Source organism: Bemisia tabaci, chromosome 7 (genome assembly GCF_918797505.1).
Source record: "Bemisia tabaci chromosome 7, PGI_BMITA_v3".
NCBI classification, from domain to species: domain Eukaryota; kingdom Metazoa; phylum Arthropoda; class Insecta; order Hemiptera; family Aleyrodidae; genus Bemisia; species Bemisia tabaci.
This window is the reverse complement of record NC_092799.1, coordinates 44,835,077-44,858,875: the sequence shown is the minus strand read 5'-3', so window position 1 is coordinate 44,858,875 and position 23,799 is coordinate 44,835,077. Positions and strand designations below refer to the sequence as shown.

At 38.3% G+C, this 23,799-nt stretch overlaps 1 protein-coding gene across 7 annotated transcripts in view; it reads right to left on the bottom strand.

The window, feature by feature from the left end:
* Positions 1-23,799, bottom strand: part of hec (calcitonin receptor hector) — a 188,678-nt gene that overhangs the window by 24,220 nt on the left and 140,659 nt on the right. For all 7 annotated transcript variants that reach the window (XM_072302221.1, XM_072302223.1, XM_072302220.1 and 4 more), the window contains 3 exons: positions 19,626-19,751; positions 14,617-14,723; positions 5,681-5,772 (listed from right to left, as the gene is read on the bottom strand). In XM_072302221.1, coding sequence (XP_072158322.1) covers positions 5,681-5,772; positions 14,617-14,723; positions 19,626-19,751 — 325 coding nt within the window. The remainder of the gene's footprint in view (positions 1-5,680; positions 5,773-14,616; positions 14,724-19,625; positions 19,752-23,799) is intronic.

Sequence of the window (23,799 nt, the reverse complement as noted above, 5' to 3'; positions counted from 1 at the left end):
GTTGCATACTATAGCCCCTGAAAAATATGAAACATTTCATAGCCTCGTGAAATTTCATGAAATATTTCACTGAAATTTCCAATCTTTTATTTCTTTCTTACGGTTCATGCCACCCTGCACTAAATCTATTTCAGTTTGAAAGTGCAGCAAAGTTTCGTCATTCCTCACTGTTTCTCTGCCTTATTTATCTCACGTCATTTGTTTATTTTTCTTTTATGTAAAATGGATCCGTCGCGAGCAAGGAATATGCCCAAATGAGTAGACTTTTAATAGGCAAAACAGGGAAAACTGCACAGAAGTCACGTTCTGAAACCCAGCATTTTCAAATTTACCGCCTCCGCAGGAACTGTTATTTCTTCATCGTCATAGAAATCAGGTTTTCCCAGAAAACAACGAAAGAAAACTGAACCTGAATGAATGAACTGATCATCCCCAAAATTATTCCCCGATTGATTTCCCGATAGAAAAAGAAACCCATGACACATTATTATGTAAAAAATTTACACACGTATCGATGGTTAAATAGAAAACATCCGCTGCATGCAACGACTCCGGTAGTTTTTCGAAACCAACCACAGCATGAAAGAAGAAAAATTGAAAAATTTCTTAATTTGTTTTTAAGCGGCAGTGCGGAAAGAGCTTAGATAAGTATTCAGTTTGTGTACGCTCGAAGAAGATTCTACTGGCCGAGAATAACTGACAATTATTCATGTTAATCAACAAGTTTTAGGGAGAATTGAATTCATGAAATACTAATTCGACTTCCTTGGTATGCGTTGTCGTCAACTAGCTCTCTAGATTAAATTTTAGGAACTTAAGTTTTATCAAAGATTTTATTAATGTACAGAAGTTTGAGAGGAAGCGCTCCGTTTGAGTCATGAGGATAATTAAGTTAGACCGAGTGGCTTTTTCCATTTGTTCTCCAACGCGGATTGTATTAAAGGATCAGTCGACACCAAACTCCGCCAATGAAATGAAGTCAGAAAATGTTACTCACAGATCTTTTTAAGAAACATTTTTATTGAAAAAGGAAACATTGTGGAACGACTAAATGGACGAACACGTGAATCACATTTTCAAAATTTTGGGGAATTTGCAAACTGGACTCTTAAATTGGCCAAACTACATTTAACTTTCGTTTAATTTCCTAGCATTTGTTATTTTTTCAACAGAACTTAAACCATGCGTATAACACCTCTGAAGTTTTCGTAAATTTCCTCGAGATTGTGAGGAATATACTCACAAAATTTCAAGAGTGGTTTCAGAGTGGTTTAGTTTTCTTCTAAAAAAAAATAGAACATTTATGAAAAGTTAACAACTACTGATGTAGTTGGACTAATTTTGGTTAAATCTGTCCAGTTTTTATACGTCATTGTTGACTACATATAGTTCAAAATCTGGGTATCGGGCTCTTACTTACCCTGTTTAAAAATCTTCGGTCTAACTCTTTCTACTTTTTTGCTTCATTCGGTCAATGTTGTTTTTAGTCCATTCAAAACTACGTTTACTTGAAAGTATAAGATTAAAGTAAATTCGTCACGGTTTCCGGCGTGTTCGAACTAGCTTGCGATTAACGGCATCGATCATATCAGGAATCTTGACAGATTTGGAATTTTTAGCCCAAAAATAGGACCCAGCCCCTACGCATGAGCCTAGAGATCACTCTAAACCAAAAAAATCGGCAAAATTCAGAGGCATAATAGCAGAATATTTTTTGGAAAAAACCTCGCATTCGATACAAACATCGATAAATTTATAGAGGTCGTTTTCCAAAAAGGGTTCTGCTTTCATTTCTCTGAATTTTTTGGTTTAGAATGATCCTTATAGGATCATGCGCGGGGGCGACGTCCTTTTTTTGGGCTAAAAATTCAAAATCCGTCAAAATTTTTGACAGACTCGATGCAATATATCGCATGCCAGTTGGACCACGTCAGAAACCTTGACGAATCACCCTAATGTAAAATGCAGATTATACTCCCAAGTCTTGGTCAAAATAATTTACTTGGCGCATTGAAAGCATTGAATAGTTAAGCATTACAAATTAATTACGTTTCGAATTAAATCTTTCCGCTATTATATTCAAACTCAATGATTTGTTGTAAAGACATCATACTCTAGAGAGCAAGACTCTATCATCGATGCTGAATCTCAGCTAACAACGAGGGGTTCGCCCTGACTTCAAACGGAATCGTCGCTCCTTCTTTTTTCCTTGGCCGCGCTTTTCTTTTCAATTTTTTCAGTTCGTTGAGTTTGAAATGTCGAGCAATTAGCATTCAAAGCATTTTCCAGTTCAAACAGACACCTCGGTGCAGCTTTTGTACTAGACCAGTCCGAAATCGCTACTCTCTGCTTCTCCTGCGGGTGTCTTCCTGAACTCGTTTTTTTCTAGCTCCATTGTCTATCCGCAAGCTCACCTCTTTTCTCACTATAATTAAAAAAGGTTCACTTCGGTGGAAAATGCTTCGCGGTTTCTGGCACGGAACGCAACGATTTGAACTAATTCCAAGGAGCAGTTACTCGGGGTGTATCTTCATGGAGCGACACGGCTACACTTAACGAGTTCCCCAATTAAGGCTAAAATATAAGTCTTGTTAGCACAAAAAAGTTTCGGATCATAATCCACGGGAGGTGACGTAATAAAGCACCTACTTTAAACGTTTAATTCCATGGAATTCATCGATGAGTTTCCGTGGACTTAAAAATCTAGCATCAAAATATCCCAAGCAGCATTTCTCAACGGAAAAATCGCTGTATATCGCGATTTTATCGGCGATAAAATCGCCAGGATTATCGACATCTGAGCGATTATCCTCGATCTTATTGCGATAAAATCACGCTTTTATCGCTGAACAATTTATCGCGATATTTTCGAAATAAAAAGCGCGATAAATGACGATTTAATCTCGATTTTATCGACGAAAATTGATCGAGTGTTTATCGAACCAAAAATTGCGATGTGTAGCAATGTAATCGCCATATATCGTAATTTTAAATGCGATAAAATCTCGATATATCGCCACCGTTATAATTGCAATAACCAACCGATAAAATGGTTTCATAGGACATTCCGTCATCGATTTTTTGTCCGCACACCTGTTTTATCCAATCGTTTGCGTCCATGCGTAAAATAAGCAACAGTGACTTGGTCCAAGTGTTATATTTTAGTCCGTATATAAAACTATATTGAAAATATTGAAATGAGAAAATTGAGAGAGAAGGAGGAGTTGTTGCGGTAACTCGCTTTTTAAATGAAATGTTACTCTCTTCTTCTGATCATTTTAAATGGGTATGGGTGAACACTTGGTTTTAATTCTATCCTTAAAATTTCCGATATAAAATGAACCTTATATAAACTTTTTTAAATGAAAATATTACTTTATTTTAAAAACATTTACTTTTTCAGAACGTGGCAAATATTTATAAAACCTTTCCCGAGCGATGGTATCGATATTAAAGGCAATGAGCTGTAGTTGTGTTGAAAGAAGCTATAAAAAATGAATAACAGGGGAAATAAACCAAGAAGCACACAATTGTCGGTTTTAGCTCATTTGTACATTGATCTTATAGAGTCAAATAAATCCTATTTTAAGCGTTTGGTTGGGCGTGCACCACAATGTAGCACAGTAAAAGCACAACATATAAAAGAAATAATTCATAAGATTTGGAAATCATTAAACTACCTTAAGTAATATTTACAAAACATGCATTATATTTTCCTTTTATGCATATATTTTTTTTATCATTTAAATGAGAGTAATCCATGCAAAAATCACGAGTTGAAAAACGCTGACCCCGCAAGTTTAAAGAATAGGGCCTAGCATAAAGCGGAGTGACGCGACGTGCTGCCAGCACGGAAGCGCATTGGCGCCTACAAACCCAAGGGGATACTTCACGGATTGCGCAATGCGTAGAGTATCCCCTTAGGTTTGTAGGCGCCAATGCGCGTTGCGTGCTGGCCGCCCGCCCGCCCGCCGGGGCGTGCCACTCACGGCCGGCGCTTCACTATTTCACAATAGAGGTGTTGTACAGTATCATATGAAATTAAAGAAGCCCCCAACATATTAAGAATGACAGGCATCCATTAAGAAAAAGGAATATACCTCGCAAAATAAATCGAGACAAAAGAGATAAAGAAACATTCTTGAGTGTGCCGTCAAGATTATTTTATTTTCAATCAAGAATACAATAGGTGAACAAAATCGGGCTTTTGCTTGATATGAGTGACTTTCCTTCTTATAAAAGCATCTTTTTTTCGTTTAAAAAGCATTATTTTCTTTGTTGACGCATAAGGAGATCTTCTCGGCGGTAAATTTGAGGATATTTCTCTTTGAATCAGGTCACTTTTTCCTCTAATGGAGTTAAAAAATCATGCTAAACGTTATTAGATACAGATACTAGGAAAGGAAAGTTTTCGACTACCGCTCTCTTTTTGTTGCCGTCACTCGATTTAATTTGCGAGGGAACTTCGTGCTTTTGCAAGATGCCATCAATCATGATACGTTGGGGTGCCTTCAATCTCATATGATACTGTGCAACACCTCCGTGGCGAAATAGTAGCTCAAAGCGCTGCGGCACGCCAGTGCCGTCGCGAAGTTATCATACATAGGAAAAATATAAGAGCCTTTAGCGGAGGCAAATCAAAAGGTTTTCCAGTTCAGGTATAACAAGATGGGATTTTCTTAAAAGATAATTAAGTCCTGTTGCACCAAAGAGGTGTAGAGAGTTTTAGTGGTTTTTCTCTCGTGCTCCTCATTTTTACCAAAAATCTCAATTCTATATTTCTCTCCGTTGGAGCAAATAAACAAAAAAAATCAACTCTTCATTCTTCCAAGATATTGAACATTTTCATCCAAAAACGTCGTAAGGAATTGTCGTATGTGGACCATGGCACATGTGGACCAATTAACTTTGGGTCTCAAGTGGTAAGTGGACCGAAACTTCCCTTCCCAAAAAAACGCGTGAACGTAAACTATTGGGAAAAACAGGTGCGAGGACAAAAAATCGTTGACAAAATGTCCTATAACCGATAAAATCGCTATTCATCGCAATCACTGCTACTTGGGATAGGTCGATGACTGCACTAGGGAAACACGCATCTTAGTTGGACACGCGACGGTGCAGATTTTCCATTATCTTATCTTTTTTACTATGAGACGTGTGAGTGAAATTTCTTGACATTGTCGAGAATGCAAGATGGTTTGTCTCCCCTCGAAAAAATATGAACAGTGCGAAGACTTGTCAAACACCGGATGGAGATTAAATTTTCTGAGTTTATAGCCATCGATGTATTCTCAACATTCACGCATCTAGAATGTGATGGTCACATGAAACATTTTCAAAAACTTGTTCGTAATGTATCCACGTTTTCGGGATTTTTTTAAATCTTCCCGCTTTCCAAAAGCTGAAGTCTAATATACTCAAATTGGTTAGCACGTTAATTTTTCTTCGCTTCGATGTATATTAATTTGTTCAGAATGCTATAATTTTTTCGGGAAGTTTGTACGAGCACCAACTATCGAAGGGAGAGAAGTTTTTTTTATGTTATATACTGAACGGTAGAGTATTTTTGTTATTAATGACAGATTTGACCGACTTTTGGTTTTCCCGCAAACGGTGATACATATATGATGCGCTTTCATAGGGTAACTACATATTTTTGAAATTTGAGCTTGATACTTACTTGAACGTGAGGAAGATGACAAGTGAAATGAGTAAGGCAGTCAATGATAAGAAATAACCGGACATGTACAGGGTGTTGACTACGTCACGGAACTGGAAAAAATATAAAGACAAAATATATTATTCCTCGTATGCACTATTTCTTAATGTTGTACATGGCAATGAATAACGGCATATTTAAAATCCACTCCCGCCCTAGGTCGCCATTTTGACCGCCGCCATTTTGAAAAGGACTGAAATTCCTGGAAAACTATCGTCAGAATCGTTCTTCTTGTCCCAAAAAACTTTTGAATACAGAGTTTTATCCCAATTTGTCAGAAAAAAAACGGAGATGCCAAATTTTCGGCATTTTTAACTTTGCCGGCCGGCCGCCATTTTGTGAAAAACCAACATTTTGACCTGCGGTTTATGCAATTGTTCTTTTTTTTATTGTCTTTCGAATGAGATGTTACAAAGGGGGATAGGTTGCTATTTGAAAAACGAAAGTTGTCCTCCACCCTCCTTAAAAGGGGCCGCCCCTCGAAATTTTGAAGGAACCAAACTGTTGCTACTTTAGACCCAGGAACATACCCAAAGTTTTAAAGTTCGATATCAATTTAAGCGCTGAATGCAGGAAGCGCAGTTCTTGCTTGCATTGCCTCAGAATCTCCGCCAACGTTTCATCCATTATAATTCTAGCAAATCAATTGAATTCGTTGAAACTTTCACTGAATAATCTTGATGATACTACAATGGTGAACACGAAAAATTCCAAAATACTCACTGAATAGCTGCCATCTCTAAAATACAAACCAGCGGTGAAGATATTGAGACATCGCAACAAAGGAGTACCCTCTCTGCACCCAGCACCTGCATTGTAGGAAAAGGGGCAGAGGGGTGGTATAAGTGTCTTTTACAAATCCCTGCTAAGGAAAAACGCCGTATGAGTCATCAGGCGTTGCCAAATTTCCTTCGACGGTTATAGGACATTTCGTCAACGAATTTTTGTCCGCGCACCTGTTTTTTCCAGTAATTTATGTCCACGCGTTTTTTCGGCACAGGAGTTTTGGTCCACGTGCCAGTTGAGACTCAAAGTTAATTGGCCCACATGTAAATACAAACGACAATTGCTCACGACGCTTTTGGATGAAAATGTAAAATGTCTTGGAAGAATGAGGGTTTGCTTGTTTTTTTGTTGTGTCTGTTTGGTCCAACGGAGAATCATATATAGTTGAGAGTTTTGGTAAAAATGGGGGAGCGTCAATTCCATGAGACAAAATTCAATAAAACTCTCTACACCTCTTTGGTGTAACAAGACTTGATTATCTTTCAAGATTTTCCCACCTTGTTATACCTGAACCGGATAAAACTCTATATTTGCCTCAGCTAAAGGCTCTTAGATTTTTCCACTGTGCGATAAGTACTCGTATCTTGATTTATTTTGCGAGGAAAGATCTGTGCTTTTAAAGAATGCCTGTCATTCTTAACACGTTCAATTTCGTATAATACTGTGCAACACCTCTGTTGTGAAATAGTTAACGCGCATTGGCGCCTACAAACCTAAGTGGATACTTCAAGCATTGTGTAATGCGTGAAGTATCCACTTAGGTTTGTACGCGCCAGTGAGCCTCTCGCGCTGGCTCCGTTCTGTTAGCCTTCAATATTTATACTCGCATAGTCAGCGTTTTTTAACTCATGATTTTGAAATGTTTGCACACTCTGCGTTGATTATTCTCATTTAAATTGATTAATATAATTATATAATTCATAATAATTATGGATATTTCTCATCCGATTTCTCTGAAAATGTTACTCGAAATTTGATGTGAAAAGTGTGAGCATTTCATGGAAAAATATTCACAACTTTCTTCAAAAATATTTATTTTCTGAAAAGTAATCGGGCAACTCTTCACGGATAAAAAAACTTCGTGTGTGGAACCCGAAGTTTAGGTCATATGGATCTCTGAAGTTTTCAGTTTGAGCATCTGAACACTTTAGGTCCAGCTGCTGAGGTTTGGATCACACATCTGAAGTACTTCGGTTTTCACATCTGAAAAACTTCGGTTCTCACATCTGAATACTTCAGATGTAAGACCTGAAGTTTCAGATGTGTGATCCGAACCTCGACAGCTAGACCTTAAGTGTTCAGATGCTCAATCCGAAAACTTCCGAGATCCATATGACCTAAACTTCGGGTCCCACGCACGAGGTATTTTTCTCCGTAAATGAATATCTCTCATTCGATTTTTCAGAAAATTTTACTCGAAATTTGATGTAAAAAGTCTGAAAATTTCATGAAAAAATATTCATAACTTTCTTCAAAAATAATTATTTTCTGAAAAGTAATTGGGCAACTCTTGAATGTTCATACGACGTTCTTTTAAGAAAGAGCGTCTTTCAAGATTATTCGAGTACCCATACTGCCATGTTAAGGCATAGCAGTATATAGGTACTCGAATAATCTTAAACGTGTTGAAGTTACCCGCTCGCCATGGCTTAAATCTGCAGCAGGCTTGACAACCATGTACTCGCGACGGATTTGTTCAATCCAGCGCCTTGCTTCTTATTAAACGTCAATTCCTGGCGCGTCGCTTGATATGAGCTAATGCCGCGGTATTTTCGTAAAAAGAGCCACTTCACGCTCGACTTCAGTGCCTCACTATTTTCTCCACCGCTGGCGGCTGCGGCGTCGCCTCTCCGACAAACTTGAACCAACCCTTGCTTTCGCTGGTGCCGCGGATAATCTTCAAAGTGACACGTCCGCGCCCGGAGATGTAAATTCGAGCCATTATGAGAGTGAGATTGAATTACGACCACTTATTCTATAAATATTTTCCCTCGGTAAATAATTTGCTCTCTGCTTTTTCAGCTAGAGTTGGAACTTTCGATAACTCATTATAATCCTCAAACCTCAACCTCAAGGCCTCTCTGAGACTCTATTTCTCGAGATCGATGAAGGCTTTGGAGCTTCTCCTCTGTTTTTGAGATGATTTCCGAGGACGGTAAAGACTTGGTGCGATGCAAGTCAAACTTTTAGACATGTTTGCAATTTATCTTGGTTGCCATGGTGCAGTCTGCGTAACAGAGGTTGACAATTTTCTGTCTACTCATTTTTTCCGACCAAGTCACGAGCTGCTTTTGAGATAGTTTCGAAAATGACCTCAATTGTACCCTAGTAGGTCAAATTTTAGATAATTTGGATCAAAAATTGACTTTTATCTGGGGGAAAACTCGTTTTTTCAAAAACTGGTTCACGGTTGAAAATATCAAGGTAACTTACAAATTATTGCAAAAAATACATATCGCTGAGCCCATGCCACACTGAAAAGCCCATGAATGCCTCTCTGCGACTGAAATTCCTTCGATCAAACGGAAAATTCCGCTCATCTAACCTATATTAATTTTATCCGGTTGGTTTAAGTTTAGAAAACAGGGTGGTGTTCTTGAAACAGACCACCACTCAGTACGAATTTAGGTATTATAATACCAAATTTTCCTTACAACACATTGCTGCAACGGAAATTACTAATACCAGCTCTGACTCAGATACTAATGTTTTTGGTTTAAATTTGTCAAAGTATTTTTGAATTCTCCGCTCACAACACTTCAACGCGCAATTCAACAATTTGGCAGGATTTTTAATGGATAAGTATTCCATCCCCACCCTCTTTTGTTCCAATTGTAAATACATGCACCATCAAAACCGAGATTAATTTGCCACATTTTCACTCAATTACTATTGCAGTTACATTTAAGGTGTAATTTGACTCACGTGGACACTTGTTTTTACATAAATAAAATAGGAATTTAAATTTAAAAAAAAAAAAGTTAAATATCATAGTTAGAAGATAATTTCAGTAATATCCGTTGAAATGACCTACTGTGTGTGATTTTTTGTTTTAAAATCACTCCTACAAACCTAACAGGGATACTCCACGCATTGCACAATGCGTGAAGTATCCTATTAGGTTTGTAGGCGCCAATGTGCGTGTCGCGCTGGTCGCCCGGAATGCGTTACAATGGGACAAATGCCGCGCAATGCCGCACTCAAATTCGGGATAAAAGCCAAAGAGCGAAGCCCAACTACGTCTCTCCTATCTTAAGCACTACGTGGAATTAAAATTTGCATAAGGTTGGATAAGGCTAATCTGATAAAGGTAATCTTTATTGCTTGACTGAAAATCTTGGTTATTAAATCCTATTATTGATAGTTAAAACACGATTTTTGTCCGGATAAAAGACAGCTGTTTTGACAGCCTGTGCGGCGATATTCGAAAACACCCCAAAAGGACCGAGGTTAGGGTTTTCTATGAAACCAGCTGACACGCCGAAAAGCTCTCTTGTTTTTTATAGCCGGAAAAATGAGTTTTTTATTCAAGCGGCAGGTCATATATTTTAGCGCGGAACACGTATACGTTCAACGGGAAGTTTTTAGGCGGGTTGAAGTTCACGTGTCAGCACACTCTGTGCAATCAGTATCAATCAACACCATCTGCAAAGTTGAAAGGTGAATTAAAACCGAATGCCGTATCACAAAGGCCTCTGACAGTAATTCCTCTCCCCCGCCTCAAAAGTAGGTACCTTTGACGCTGACTGATCTGCGATAAAAGAAGCTGAAATCCACTTTCTAGACATGAGATTTCACGTTGAGAGAGTATTTTAGAGGTGACAAAACCTACTGAGACATTAAAGATGCTGTGTACATTTACTCATATTTTTAACATAATGCCTTCAACGACGATTCCATGTAGAAGAGTTTCCAAAAGTAGAAATTCGATATCAAAAATTTACAATTAAAAATAGATTTTTATCAGAAAAAAATTGGAAGTAAAATAGTAAAAAATGTAACTATGATGATAGAAATTTTTTAACTATAAATTGCAATTGAATAGCCACCCAATTTTCAAAAATTTAACTTTTGCATTTTCTGCAAAACACTGGGAGCGCAGGTTATCGTGGCTATTCTAAGTTCCGTGGAAAGGCACATTTCTCATTTACATTTTTCGTTTAATGCAAAAAAGGCATTTCTTGGTTGCGGTGTCTCAAAATCTCCGCTAACGTTTCGTCCATTCTAATGAAACAAATTTGAAATTTGTTGAAACTTAAACTGAATTTTTTTTTATGATTTTACAACACTAAAAACGAAGAATTTCAGCAAATGTACCCACTAGTTTCCTCCTTAAAATATAAATTAGCAGTGGAGATTCTGAAACACCGCTACCAAGAAATAACCTTTCTGTACTCAATGCCTTAATTGAAAAATAGCACTAAAAATATCGCAAATTTCAGTATAAATTATTAACTGTCCCGAGGATTCTGAACTTTATGGTTGCTGGTTAAGTATTTACATCAAAATTCACTTCTTCCCTCACTTAACCCGCAAAACTGGACTTCACCTAATTCTCATGCGGGCGACTTTCTCTCCTTTGAATAAAACCTACAGCTTTCCTCGGGGCGTTGAGCTGATCCCGGAGTCCCTTCGCCAAATTTTCTGAAATCACCCAAATAATCCTCCGTTACGCGAAGGATATCTTGTAAAGTATTGTTTGTTCTCGAGTGGTAGGAAAGAGTAGGGCAAGTAGGGAGTCAAAAAACAAAGCTCAAATTGAATTTCCGCTTTTGTCTCCGAGTAATTGAGCCTGATGTGAAAGTTTGAAAGAGTCGGAAAGTGGCCGCTTTGACTGAAAAGGCCGCTTAATTTTACGGTCTGGCGGGCGCTTTAAAGTGAATAATTTGTTGTTAGGATCTCCAATAAAGTTTGCGCAGTTTATCATACTCGGATAGACCCCGTTTTCAGGGGAACCTGTCTAGCTGGAAGTCTGTGCAGCGTTGCCAACGAGGCACTATAATAAGAATGGAGATGTTGCATGTATGAGGAATTTGCGATTTGACTATTGATTCTCATGTAAAAGTTTGCGAAAAACACGATGGTGCCACTGGTTTTCCCTGAAATCAACTCTCAAGCTCACAAAAAGCTCTCAAGTTGAGGCCAAAATGGACGGGATATCCCACCCTACCCTGAGAGTCCACGTCTACATCCAGACAAACTCTCCATGCAAAGATAGGGAGCAAATACATTAGCAGTGATGCCGTGTTTTCAGTTTTACAGTCCCCAAATGAAGTGGCAGCCCTGTCAATGTATTTGCTCCCTATCTTTGCATGGAGAGTTTGTCTTGATGTAAAGGTGGACTCTCAGGGTAGGGTGGGATATCCCCTCCATTTTGGCCTCAACTTGAGAGCTTTTTTTGAGCTTGGGAGTTGATGTCAGAGAAAACCAGTGGTACCATCGTGTTTCTCGCGAACTTTTCCATAAGAATCAACAGTCAAATCGCAAATTCCTCACACATGCAACATCTCCAATGAACCGATTATTTTCCAAATCACGTTAGCGCCAATCTCTATTTTGGTGGTAGAGGAGATTGGGTCCAGGGTCGGACTGCTTCACTTCTCAGGGCGTAGACCCTTAGCCGGCTAAAGAGGCGTGAAGTGATATTTCGCCCCCAACGTGATAGGCGGTCCAGAAATTTCTGGCAAATCGGCACAGTTTGATGCTATTCTCAGGTTTGAAGTACATTAAGTAATCGCACAAAACACAAATTGCAAAATTGAACACTTTGCAGTAACCGGGAGACTTGTAAAATGAAAAAAAAAATAAATGTAAAATCAAAGCTAGGTACCAGACGCATCCGTGCATCATTCTTTCCAGAAGAATCGAGCCAGAGCTTGCAACCTATAATACTGCTTTTGAGAACTAAAAGTCAGAAAATGATGCATCATTGTCGGGTTTTTGGGTTTATGAACCCGAAAGTATGTACGCCAAAAAGATATTTTTAACCTCATCGAAAAATGAAACATTCAATCCAGAAAGTACAAGGTGAAATTATGAAGGAGAGGCAAGGTGTTCAGTAAGAAAAGTAAAAATAAAGAGATAGGAATACATGATGTAGGTATATTAAATGTACCAGCGATCTAAAACAGGCTGCAGGAGGTCCTATTTACCCATCAATGTGTTGGCAATGATAATATTTTGGGACATCACTGAAAATTTGAGGCCTAATTTTGCAAGATTAAACATAACTTAATTTCATTAAAATTCACTGACTGATTGTGAATGCCTTCTCTTAGCTACCTTCATGAATCCAGAGTGTTTGCAAACAAGGTGCAGTCATATTTTAATGATATTTTCATTAACCCTTAGATGCTGCAGCCCGGTCAAATTGACAGGAAACTTGTTTAAAAAACTAGCCACGCGAGTTGTGAGGGACCGCGGTACGTACGAGTCGTAGATGTAGGTCTTCGAATATTTGTACATTCAAAAAAGAATCAAACCTCTAATTGAAAAATGAAGAAAAATTGGTTAACAACAGAGTCGCGACGTAGTCAGACATAACAAATTTTTCTCTCGAATCTGAGCGACACCTCACTGGCAGCCTAGAAAAGAGCATTGCTAGTTCATGCATAGCGCCATCGCGCCTTCAATTTTTCAGATGCAACACGGACATCCATTACGTACGAATAGTTGTATCTCTAAGCCGTCATCGACGCGCCTTCAATTTTTCAGATGCAACACGGACATCCATTACGTACGAATAGTTGTATCTCTGCGCCGTCATCGACGCGCCTCCTATTACTTTGCTCTATTTCCATACTGGGTTTGTTTCGGTTCGTCTTATTTGTATATTTAGCGGTGCTTTAAAGACTGTATGAGGAACACAGCCGTAAATAGGAGAGCCGTATTAATTGAGCCTCGTTTCTTCACTTTTCTCACGACACCGCACTGGCAGCATAAAGCGGAGCTGCGGAACATAGCAAATTCACAGATGCTTGGCGCCGTCGCGCCTTCAATTTTGCAGATGCAACACAGGCATCCATCAAGCACGAATAGTTTTATCTCTGCGCCGTCTTTCCCTTTGCTCTGTTTCCGTATATTGTGTTAGAAGGGCTACTTGAGCAACACAGCCGAAAATAGGATGTGCCCTAATCAATTATCACTTTGAAATGAAAATCGGTTCAATTATTCTTCATCTCCATCAGTTTTTGGTGATTTCCAGTGAAAAATATGACACCACCAAGACGGATGGCGTTCTTTTAAATCCAAAATGTTGATTTTCATGCTCAAAAAGCAAAGCAAAGTATGACAGATATTTTACAAGTTTACGTATTTCAATCAAAAGGAACTATCTCCAAGTGGGACATAGGATAATCATGCATGTATTCTAATGGGTCTAGGAGCCGCGATCTCAGCGGCGATCATTCCTTTTGATTGAAATACGCCCGTATGAGGTTACAGACAGGAATGACAACCGGAATGAAAAGCAGGAACCCGCTTCCTCAGAAGGTTGCGAGGCTGAAATTGGTTCGGTTCCGGCTCCGGTTCGGGCGCACCAATTCCAAGTAACAGCTATAAAATCAAATTCACTACGAGGAAAACATATTTTACGCATATTTATATAAGTATTGAAATAAATTCATGCCGAGCATTCTTATCTTCCTCTTTCACAAACCATTGATTGATATTTTAGCTTTTGCTATTTCCTACACCGTTTACTTTTTTTTACTGAGAAGAACGAACTTTGAATGAACTTAAAGACAGGAAAAAATAGGTTAAATCGCCGGTCTGGCAAGTTTTATGGAAACTGGAGAAGGAAAGGTTACTGTCATGGTTTTCAAACGACTCTAAAAAAAGAAGATATTCTCAAGTTCTTTTGGAACCAGTGTAGATCCTTAGCTATGCATCTTCCATACCTCGTAATAGGCGTAAGATAAAACTTATCAACGTGATACATCTATCAACAACGCTCCGTATCGGTGCATCTTGTTGTACTTTTACCGCGAATCTTTAATTTATTTTCCTCATAATAAGAGAGAAAGTGAGAAACGAGGGAAACTTCAAACCCTTTATTAGTATTACTTTTGACTATGCGAGAATATTATTTTTGAATCAAAGAGAATATATACCTTAAGATCCTCGACATCTATACAGGTTGTGTAGTTAGACCAACTCTGACCAGTCTCTGGATGTTTATACCAGGATCCATTTTCCAAACACTGCCGGAAAGCTCTTCCTGAAAACAATAAAATATTGAGACACGTCAAGAAAATCCCGTTCTCAATGCGGACATAGAAGAGAAGCGTGGCAACCGACAAAAAAAAAAAAAAAAAAAAAAACGAACCACGGTTACCCTGACACTCCTTGTAGTTTCGCCGCATGGGATCGCACGCCCCCCGTCTCCCGGTTTGAGTCCCTCACTCAAACTTGGATGGAGTCTCGGATGGCCCTTTAGGGGCATATTTAGCCGATTTTCACCCTCGCCTCTTGGACGAAAAAAAAAAAAAAAAAAAAAAACCGACAAAAAAAGTTTATTTAGCGCAAGAACTGGTTTGAAATGGCAATTTGCCTCTCTGAAAATGACAAAAATAAACTCGCAGATACTTTCTGCGTGAAGTTCAAATTTCTTTCCGCTAAAGCTGCACATTAGACGTATATATATCGTCACCTTCCAGGCAAAGTATCACAAGCGCCATGCGACGTTTAAAAATTTCCTCCGTCATTATGTTTTTTTACAGAGAAATTGTTCAACGAAGCTGTCCGAAAATTACACCGAATTTTCTTTGTGCTGCCGATAAAATTTAGTGAAATTTTCGAACAGATTCAACCAACAATTTCTCAGTAAAAAAATAAAATGGCGGCGGAAATTTTTAAACGTCGCATGGCGCTTGTGATACTTTGCCTGGAAGGTGACGATATGTACATATTCCTGTCAAATGGAACTATGTGCATTAAGACACGAGCCCCGCGTGACCCATAAGAATATATGCATGACAGGGCTCACGTCATATTGCACATAGTTCCGTTTGGCAGAGATACGTACATATAAGTCACGACATGACTTTCATTCTGAGTGATTCCAGACAATTTTCATAGACTTAGTAACGAAAATTTCTAAAGACGAAAACAAGAGCTTCATTGGGAAATTCGATAGCAAATCAAGTAAAATTGCAGAATTACCATAGCATCGCTCAACCTCAACCGAGAGTTCTGATTCCGAAATCTTTCAAGGAAATGTACAATATTGAGGAGTTTCTATATTTCGGGAAATAAATGAGCAAGTTTGCGTATCACCGTGATAAAAAAAATACGTTGTAACCTTTCTCCAAGATTACGGGTTTGAAGCACTTTTTGATACCATTCTTTCAAGGAACCTTCTCAGCGTACCGAGAGTCTGCAAAATTTCAAACCATTGTCAATAATGTGGCCCGATCACGGAGTCTAAATCCGCTTATCTATGAACAAAGGCATGAAATAAACTGGCACGGAGAGGGTGAGAAGGCGAAGCAACAAAAACAAGTGGGCTGCAGCGGCTGTGTGCAAATCCCACTAAAAGTGAGTTCGGAAAGACGGCCACATCAAGCCGAATCTCAGTGGTAAGACTCGTATTCAAAATAGGACGAAATTCAAAAAAGGCTCGGATTTTTCTTCTTATTTACATCACATTATATGGATTGCATTTTGCAAAAAGGAACCAAGAGAGCATTCTAATGTTGCCAGGATTGTGCAACTCACATTATTTGCAATATATACCATATCTAAAATCAAGCAAAAAATTTAATTTAAACAAGTAATGTTCGCCTTGAATTTGTAGTTTGTTGGGAGTTAAGATAAAACTTGTTTAGATGATCAGTTTACATTTGCAAGGCAAACAAGTTGCGACATTGGAATGCTCTCGGTTCCTTTGTGCAAAATGCAATCCGTATGATACACCATAATAGAAGGATCGCATTTACCAAAAAGGAACCAGCGCGATTACAGCGTTTTCAAAATCGTGCAACTTCTTCTTTTCTTTTAAAAATACTCAATATATGTACAGAATTAAAACCCACAGAATTATTTTCCTTTAAAATTAACCATTTTCCGATGGGAAGCAAAACATATCTGCTATTCTGAGAGATGTTTTAGATACTTATGAAGAAGCAACATTTTTACAACACTGTAATCGCGCTGATTTATTTTTGCTACATGGGATCCAGAAAATAATCAGAATGACTGTTAAGTCTCATGACATTCTTGAGAGAAGAATTTATCCCTCATAATGTTTGATTAACTCCTTCTAAAATCTTCCGACCACAGTAAGAATTAATGCAGAAGTATCTTCTGGGTGGATGTTATACTGTGTCTGAATATTATAATCTATGATGCAGCCCACTGTGCGGCAGAATATCTTCCCGGTGCAGCGCCAAGTTCAGCTAGAAAGCTTCAGTTGGACCGTAAAGATCACTTCGACTTCGTATCTTCTCTAGACAGTTCCTCTGTTTTAAACAACGATGCCGTATTGCAGATGATGCCCCGCGGTTCTTAAATTTAGAGAGTGTGGTGGGAGGGTTGTTGTTCGTTTGAAAATGTATAAAGAGTAAAAGGAATCAGATAACTCATGACTCACACTGTCACATTCGGATAACGTTTAATGAAAGTGGACCACGTAAAATTTTTACAAAACTTGAATTATCGTTAGTTTTAGGCTCGTCTAGAACCATACACGTCGGCGAAAGTATCACAATCGCCATGCGACGTTTAAAAATTTCCGCCACCATTTTATTTTTCTTGTAGAGAGGTTGTTCAACGAAGCTGTCTGAAAATTTCACAGAATTTTTTTTTGTGCTGCCGATAAAATTCAGTGAAATTTTCAAACAGATTAACCATCAATTCCTCTGTAAAAAAAATAAAATGACGGCGGAAATTTTTTATACTTTGCATGGCGCTTGTGATACTTTCGCCGGAAGGTTACTACATACTCTTTCAAACATTTAAAAACCGCTTAAAAATACTTGTTTTGCTGAAGCTGAACTTGAAATTGATCAGAAATGTTTATTATACAAAGGAATGGAACTTTAGAACACATTTTTTCTAAGCAAAGTCCATGTATACCTCTTGGTTTCTATCCGTCGAAATCCCTTTAATTCACAATTGATTTTTTGGTAATGTTTTACGATAAAATTGATTTCTATAACCCTAAAAGCAAGCGTCAAAGTTTTAGGGCACTCTAACGATAATGATACAAATGGACGAATCGACCGAAGAGGAATGAAAGTCTGGAGTACTGGTCCTAGACAGAAAAACAACATGGATGATCATGGTCGAGTAGGCAACTATTTGTGTCCTGGCGTCGTTTCTTGCATCACGTTAAAATGAAGGGGTTTTTTCGTGTCTCGCTCAGAGCCGCTCTATTTTGAGCTCAGTTGATCGTTCCGTTTCCCGGACCTAAGTCAAAATCTTAACTCTAGGTTAAGCAAATTGACACTGCTAGATCTGGAATTCAATTTTTAACAGCTTTAAAAATCTTAAATTGTGTTCTATAGAAGGAAAAAAAATTACTTTTATCATTTTCTTGGAATATGAATAGACCGGTGAAGAAAATTCATAGAAAAGTTGGGGGAAAAATCTGTAGGTTAGTTTCCTTTTAAAAAATTCAACATTAGAGCTCCAGCGTTGCATTCGTAAAAAATATTTTCCGACATTTGCCATTGATGTACATGGAAAAATTTAGGTCAAACCGATCGAGTATAGCTAGATTCAGCCGTGTAGGAATAGATTCGGTTTTTTTTTATATAATACAGGGTCTGACCGTAGACTGTAATACGTACGTAGGTATCTATGCTCGACATTTGCCTAGAGAAAAATGATAAATATGACAATCGTGGGAGGAAGTTGCGGATTGCATATTCCATTGCAGCTTTACGAAGGGGAATATAAAATATTTCAACCGCAGAAACGATAAAATTCGTGACAAACTGAATCTCGCTCTTTGAAATACGAATCCAATTTACACGAGCTTCGCGATTCTTAAACGACGGTACCTTTTGTTTCATACTCTGTTGTCGTGGTGAAGGTAATATATGTCATGGAAATACCCAAAATGTCCACTCCTACATCTATGCTTCCTTGGAAGATTACTGTGAAAACAGTGACAAGAATATACAGTAAAAGCTCGCTAAGTCGAGCTGCGGTAAAGACAAAATGCCGCTTAAGTCGAATTTTTTTTCGGTCCTTAGACACGACTACGCGAAAAGTGGAGAATCGATTAGGACGAATTGCCACTCAAGTCAAATTTTTCGTCGGTCCTTACACGGTTCGACTTAGCGAGCTTTAGTTCACTGTACTTAAAAGAAGACCCAAGCCGTATGATAATACTTCCTCCAACAAGTTTAGTATACCACATCTCAAAGTTCAAATCGCAAGACTACGAATGTGAACATCCTCCCCTCACAATCGACCATGCTTTACTATATCACCCGAAAACTGCGCTACACGCATTAATTTTTAAAATTATCTCCCACCCTCCAAACCTCTCCAAACATCGACCCTCAAAAATCTGATGACCAAAAAGTCACTACCAACAATTTAAAACTTTTTAACAATTACAACTCGAAATTTAGTGTGTTTCCCTGGACTCCTGCGTAAATAGCCATATTTGCTGATTGTCGTATGAAATTAATTAACTAAATATCTAAATAACTAACGATTGTAAGAAGGTCTAAAAAGCAATACCTCCAAACCCTTAACTTGAAAAACAAGAAAGATTTTGGCAAGAATTGGTGAGATTTTTACAGATGAATATGGGCCATGATTCTTGAGGCCATGTCGTATCGAGCGCAGGTCAAGGAACTTTAGAGCGAATTAGTTCAACGACCTAGGATTCCGCGGAATAAGTTATGGTGAATTTTGATAAGTTCCGGGTACAAGTTTGCCCGAAATTCCTAGGCCTGTGAACAAACGAGCGCGGTTTGAGGAACTTCAAACGAAATTGTTCTAGGAACTTGTTATAACTCACCTATAACTTGTTCCTAGAACCCCTGGTCCCAGGAACTCATTCGCCCAAACTGCGCTCGTGTGGAGAAGGCCTTGTTTAAAACTTACCATTGAAACAGCTCAAAAAAAGAGTCCGAAATATTGTAATCAAATTTTGACTCACTTTTTGGGTCAAACCCTGTTATAAAACTGGGACAAGGCACAAACGAGGTCTCTCCAGCCAATGTGACGTTCCAGCATGACCAGCCATCGAAAGCAGTTTTGCAGTATTTCTTCGACTCTACGGTATCTGAAACAGTTAAGATTTTTTTTTTTTAGAAAAATGAGTAAAAGTTCGACCATCTGAACGGGAAAACAGACCTCAGTTTAAGGAGGCAAAATTTTCAATGAGAGCTAATTTTGTGGAGTGAGGTCGAAAAACTTGACTTTGAGATTTCGACTGAAAACTCCTTGTAGTTTGAAAAATCATATATTTTTAGTAATTTAGGCTAAACAAATTCATTTTGAAATTTTTATTCATTTCATTTTGTTCAGTTTTGTGCCAAACGAGGGCGTAACTCTCCATTGTAATCAAACAATATCGTACCCTGAACATTGATCATTGAAATTTCAAAAATCTCATCCTCAAAACAACGCCGTGCAAACTGTGAATGTCACACTGCCCTTATTTTGGTCTGGGTGGACGCATGTCTCATCGTTCTTCACGCTGTGGTATCAATAATTTAAATTGAAGATTAAAGACCTGAGTTCTCTTAGGCCAATAGCGACAGTCACACGTAAAATACTTCCTAAAATTTTAATCAACGAGTATGTCAAAAAATAACCCAAAAAAACCACCAAGTCAGTACATAATCTTTACAATAGAAGTGAATGTGACAGAAAATAATGTGTGTATGTACTTTTAAATGTAGGGGTCAGTCTCACCACGTCGTTTACCAAAACGTTCATTGTTCTTATAATAAATGACTTTCCCAAGAACCTAAGTTCGTTTCGTGGAGCAACTTAAAATACTGAGGGGACATTTTTGATCAGAAATGGATTTATGAACCTGCACTTTTTCAATAAAAAATTAAGTACCCATTACAATTTTCAAAAACTTCAGCCCCAACTTTTCTTGAAAGAGCAAGATCACAAATGTTCAAGGACTTGAACTCCATTTGAATAAACGTCTTAAAATCGAATCAATTGATACATCGCTGGCCGGGGTAAAAAATGCGAATATTTTATTGCAACGTTGCAAATTTCCGCTCATGCTTATTTTTTTACAAGAAAACTATTTGTGAGTTTTTCTGTTTCCGTGAATATTCATCACTCATCACACAAAAGAGATGGATTAATTTACTTTGAAGAATCAAAACATGACGGGATATTTTCAAACTTCGCAATAGAAGATCACATTTTTTTTTTACTTTAGTCATCAATATCCATTTCATACTTCCTTTTCTTCCTTCCTTTTAATTTCTCTTTAAGGTAAATAAAAGATGGACGTTTCTGCAAGGGAGAAAAAATCATCTCCTCCGTGAGTTCATCGAAATGTACTCAATTGATTAATGTAGTGAAAGAATGCTATTGCAGATAGGACGGAGGCCAAAATGAATGCAATAACTTCGGTACCAAACTATATCAACCTGCACAAGCGACAAAAGTTACGACTATTAAAAGTTATCTCGTCTCGGAGTCGTAAAACTCACTTTGTAGGGTGAATCAGCTCTATATAACTGAAATACTCTGAAATACTCGCTCTGAAAGCGCTTCGGATTGCTGGCGTTAATTGCTTAAATTGCTGAAATTCACCAACGCCCGAGTCAGCGCGGGAATCCAATACAAACGCCCTGTGAATACCGATTGTTGAATCGTCATCAAAAGGCCTCGATCGATAAATCCTATCTTCTTAATTATTTTTACACATCGAGGTCATTTGGTATTTATTAAACAATCCATCCGCCGTATTTACAAGATCAATTAGACGTATTTCTGTCGAACGGAACTATGTGCATTTTGACGTGAGCCCTGTTATGCGTGTATTCTCATGAGTCTCAGGGTTAATGTCTTAATGAACATGGTTCCGTTTGGCAGAAATATGTTCAATTGAGGAAACCGCACCAAGAACAGCCTATAGGCGTATAGGTCGTTATTACGCCCATCTGATTTCGGATTCGGATTTTGGATTTCGGATAGAAATGCGACGGCAGATTACAATTGAAATAGCCTCCATACACGCTGGGCTTGTCAATTTCCTTTGACATTTTTGCAGTGGTGAATGCATAGCTGAAGTGCGCTCCAGATAGAATTGTATTTAGCAAATGGATGGTTCCTATACGAGGATTAAAAATAAACAAGTGGTACGGAACAAAACAAAAGAATATGAACTATGCAAAACGATAATCCGGGTAACGGAACTTGGCTGTTTTGAAAACGCCTTCAAATGCGGCGTGATACCTCACGCATTCCGGAGAGTTCAAATAGTTGTATCATTGCGCCGTAAGAATGTGACGGAAGATTACATTTGAGGACACCGCACCAAGAACAGCCTATAGGCGTATAGGTCGTTGAACCCATCTGCTTTTCGGATTCTACGTACCCTGGACTACGCTGTGGTAGCGATAGAATATAGATAGGTAACGGCTCGAGGTCGAAAATAGCAACGACTGGCACGAAATAGCAAAAACTGCCCTTATGCGCCTTGTCCTCCAAGCTCCTTAAATGCACTGAATGACGAGGCCACTAAATCAGTGAATTACTTTCTCTCATCCAAATGTTCATTGGACCGTTGAAGAGTATTTGCCTCCGCCTGAAAACCATTGGGTCAACCCCTGAATCGTACATTATGACGACCCTCATATGCGAATAATTATCTGAAAACCCCTCTGCCGTGCTAAGGAAGAACGCCGTATAACCATTCGAGAGTTGCCACATTTTCTTCGATGAAACGTCTATTTATGAGAAAAATTGTGAATATCTGTCCTCGAAATTTTCAGACGTTTTAGATCAAATTACGAACAAAATTATCTGGGAAATTGGTAGCCAAATATTTAACATTTTCCCCCAAAATTAGTGATTTACCAGGGGAAATTTGGCAACGCCTGAAGGCTCATACGGCGTTTTACCTTAGCACGGCAGCCCTGCAGCCCGGTCCTCCGGTTTAACCTGTTCGTTCTGAAGTCTCTCTGTAGAAAGAGTTAATGCATCTCGGGTCCTGATGTCATGAACTGTCACAAAGATTACTTAGTTCGTAACGTTTTCCGTACTTTGATCAACACATTCCCGAATTCCTTTGTCCCGCATTTCCTCTCACGTTTCGTTTGTCCCCTGTCACCCCTTTATTGCATAACCAATGCCAGTTGATAGTTTTTACGAGCTTCGAAACTGTTATCTTTGTGACTGTTTGTGACGCCAAATTAGCCAATCCGATAATTATTTCATGTTTTTTTCCTAGCTCTGCCTAAGGGGCTCTTAGTTCATTCAGGAGCAAGATAGAGATTTGGATCCAAGGAAGGATCAGCCTTCATTTTAAGCATAGGCAACTTCATAATCATCATGCAATAATCCTCACAGTTATATCTCTGCCACTTGTTGTGCAGTAACACCCAGTTTTTTTAATCAGAATTTCTTTGAAAATAACTGACTGACTCAGCTATAACAGAGCAAATCATTACATTTATTTATTTATTTATTTATTTACTTATTCGTTTATTCGTTTATTTTTTATTTGAAAAGAAACGAGGTTAGGAAAGAAGGCGCAAAAATTCACATAATTCCAGAAAAGTCAGCAGCAAGTTCACATTATTTCGCCTGAGCGTTATATTTACTATCGTCTTGATTAAAATAGTAAAAAATGTTGCTAATTTCAAAATTAAATTTTGTTTGTTGTTGGTCAAATCAAGGAGTATTCCATGCACGAGATAGCATATACTGCTGTTTTTCTTAACATGGAACAAATACTAACTATCTTACCATCCTCGTCTCATAAAGATGGCAACATTTCTCATTTTTAATTTTTGGTCATTTTCAATTATCCGAAGAAATTTTCGAATTATTTTAGACGACCATAGCCTGGATTTGTTCGATGCAATTTCCCGATCGGAAGCTACCACATTCATTTCTCAAAACTTAATTTTTCACAAACTGCTCTCTTCGGTAACGCGGCAGAACTGTTCCGCAATTGGATTACGTTTTGCAACAACGAACCACCATCTCTGCCTCTCCCATAAAATCACATATCTACATAGGAAACCAACGGCATGTATGTTGTTTCTACAGTGGGCCAGAAATAGTGGTTCCTTATCGCAAAATGTACCACAATGTACCACTAGACAAAGTACGAATTTAAGAAATCT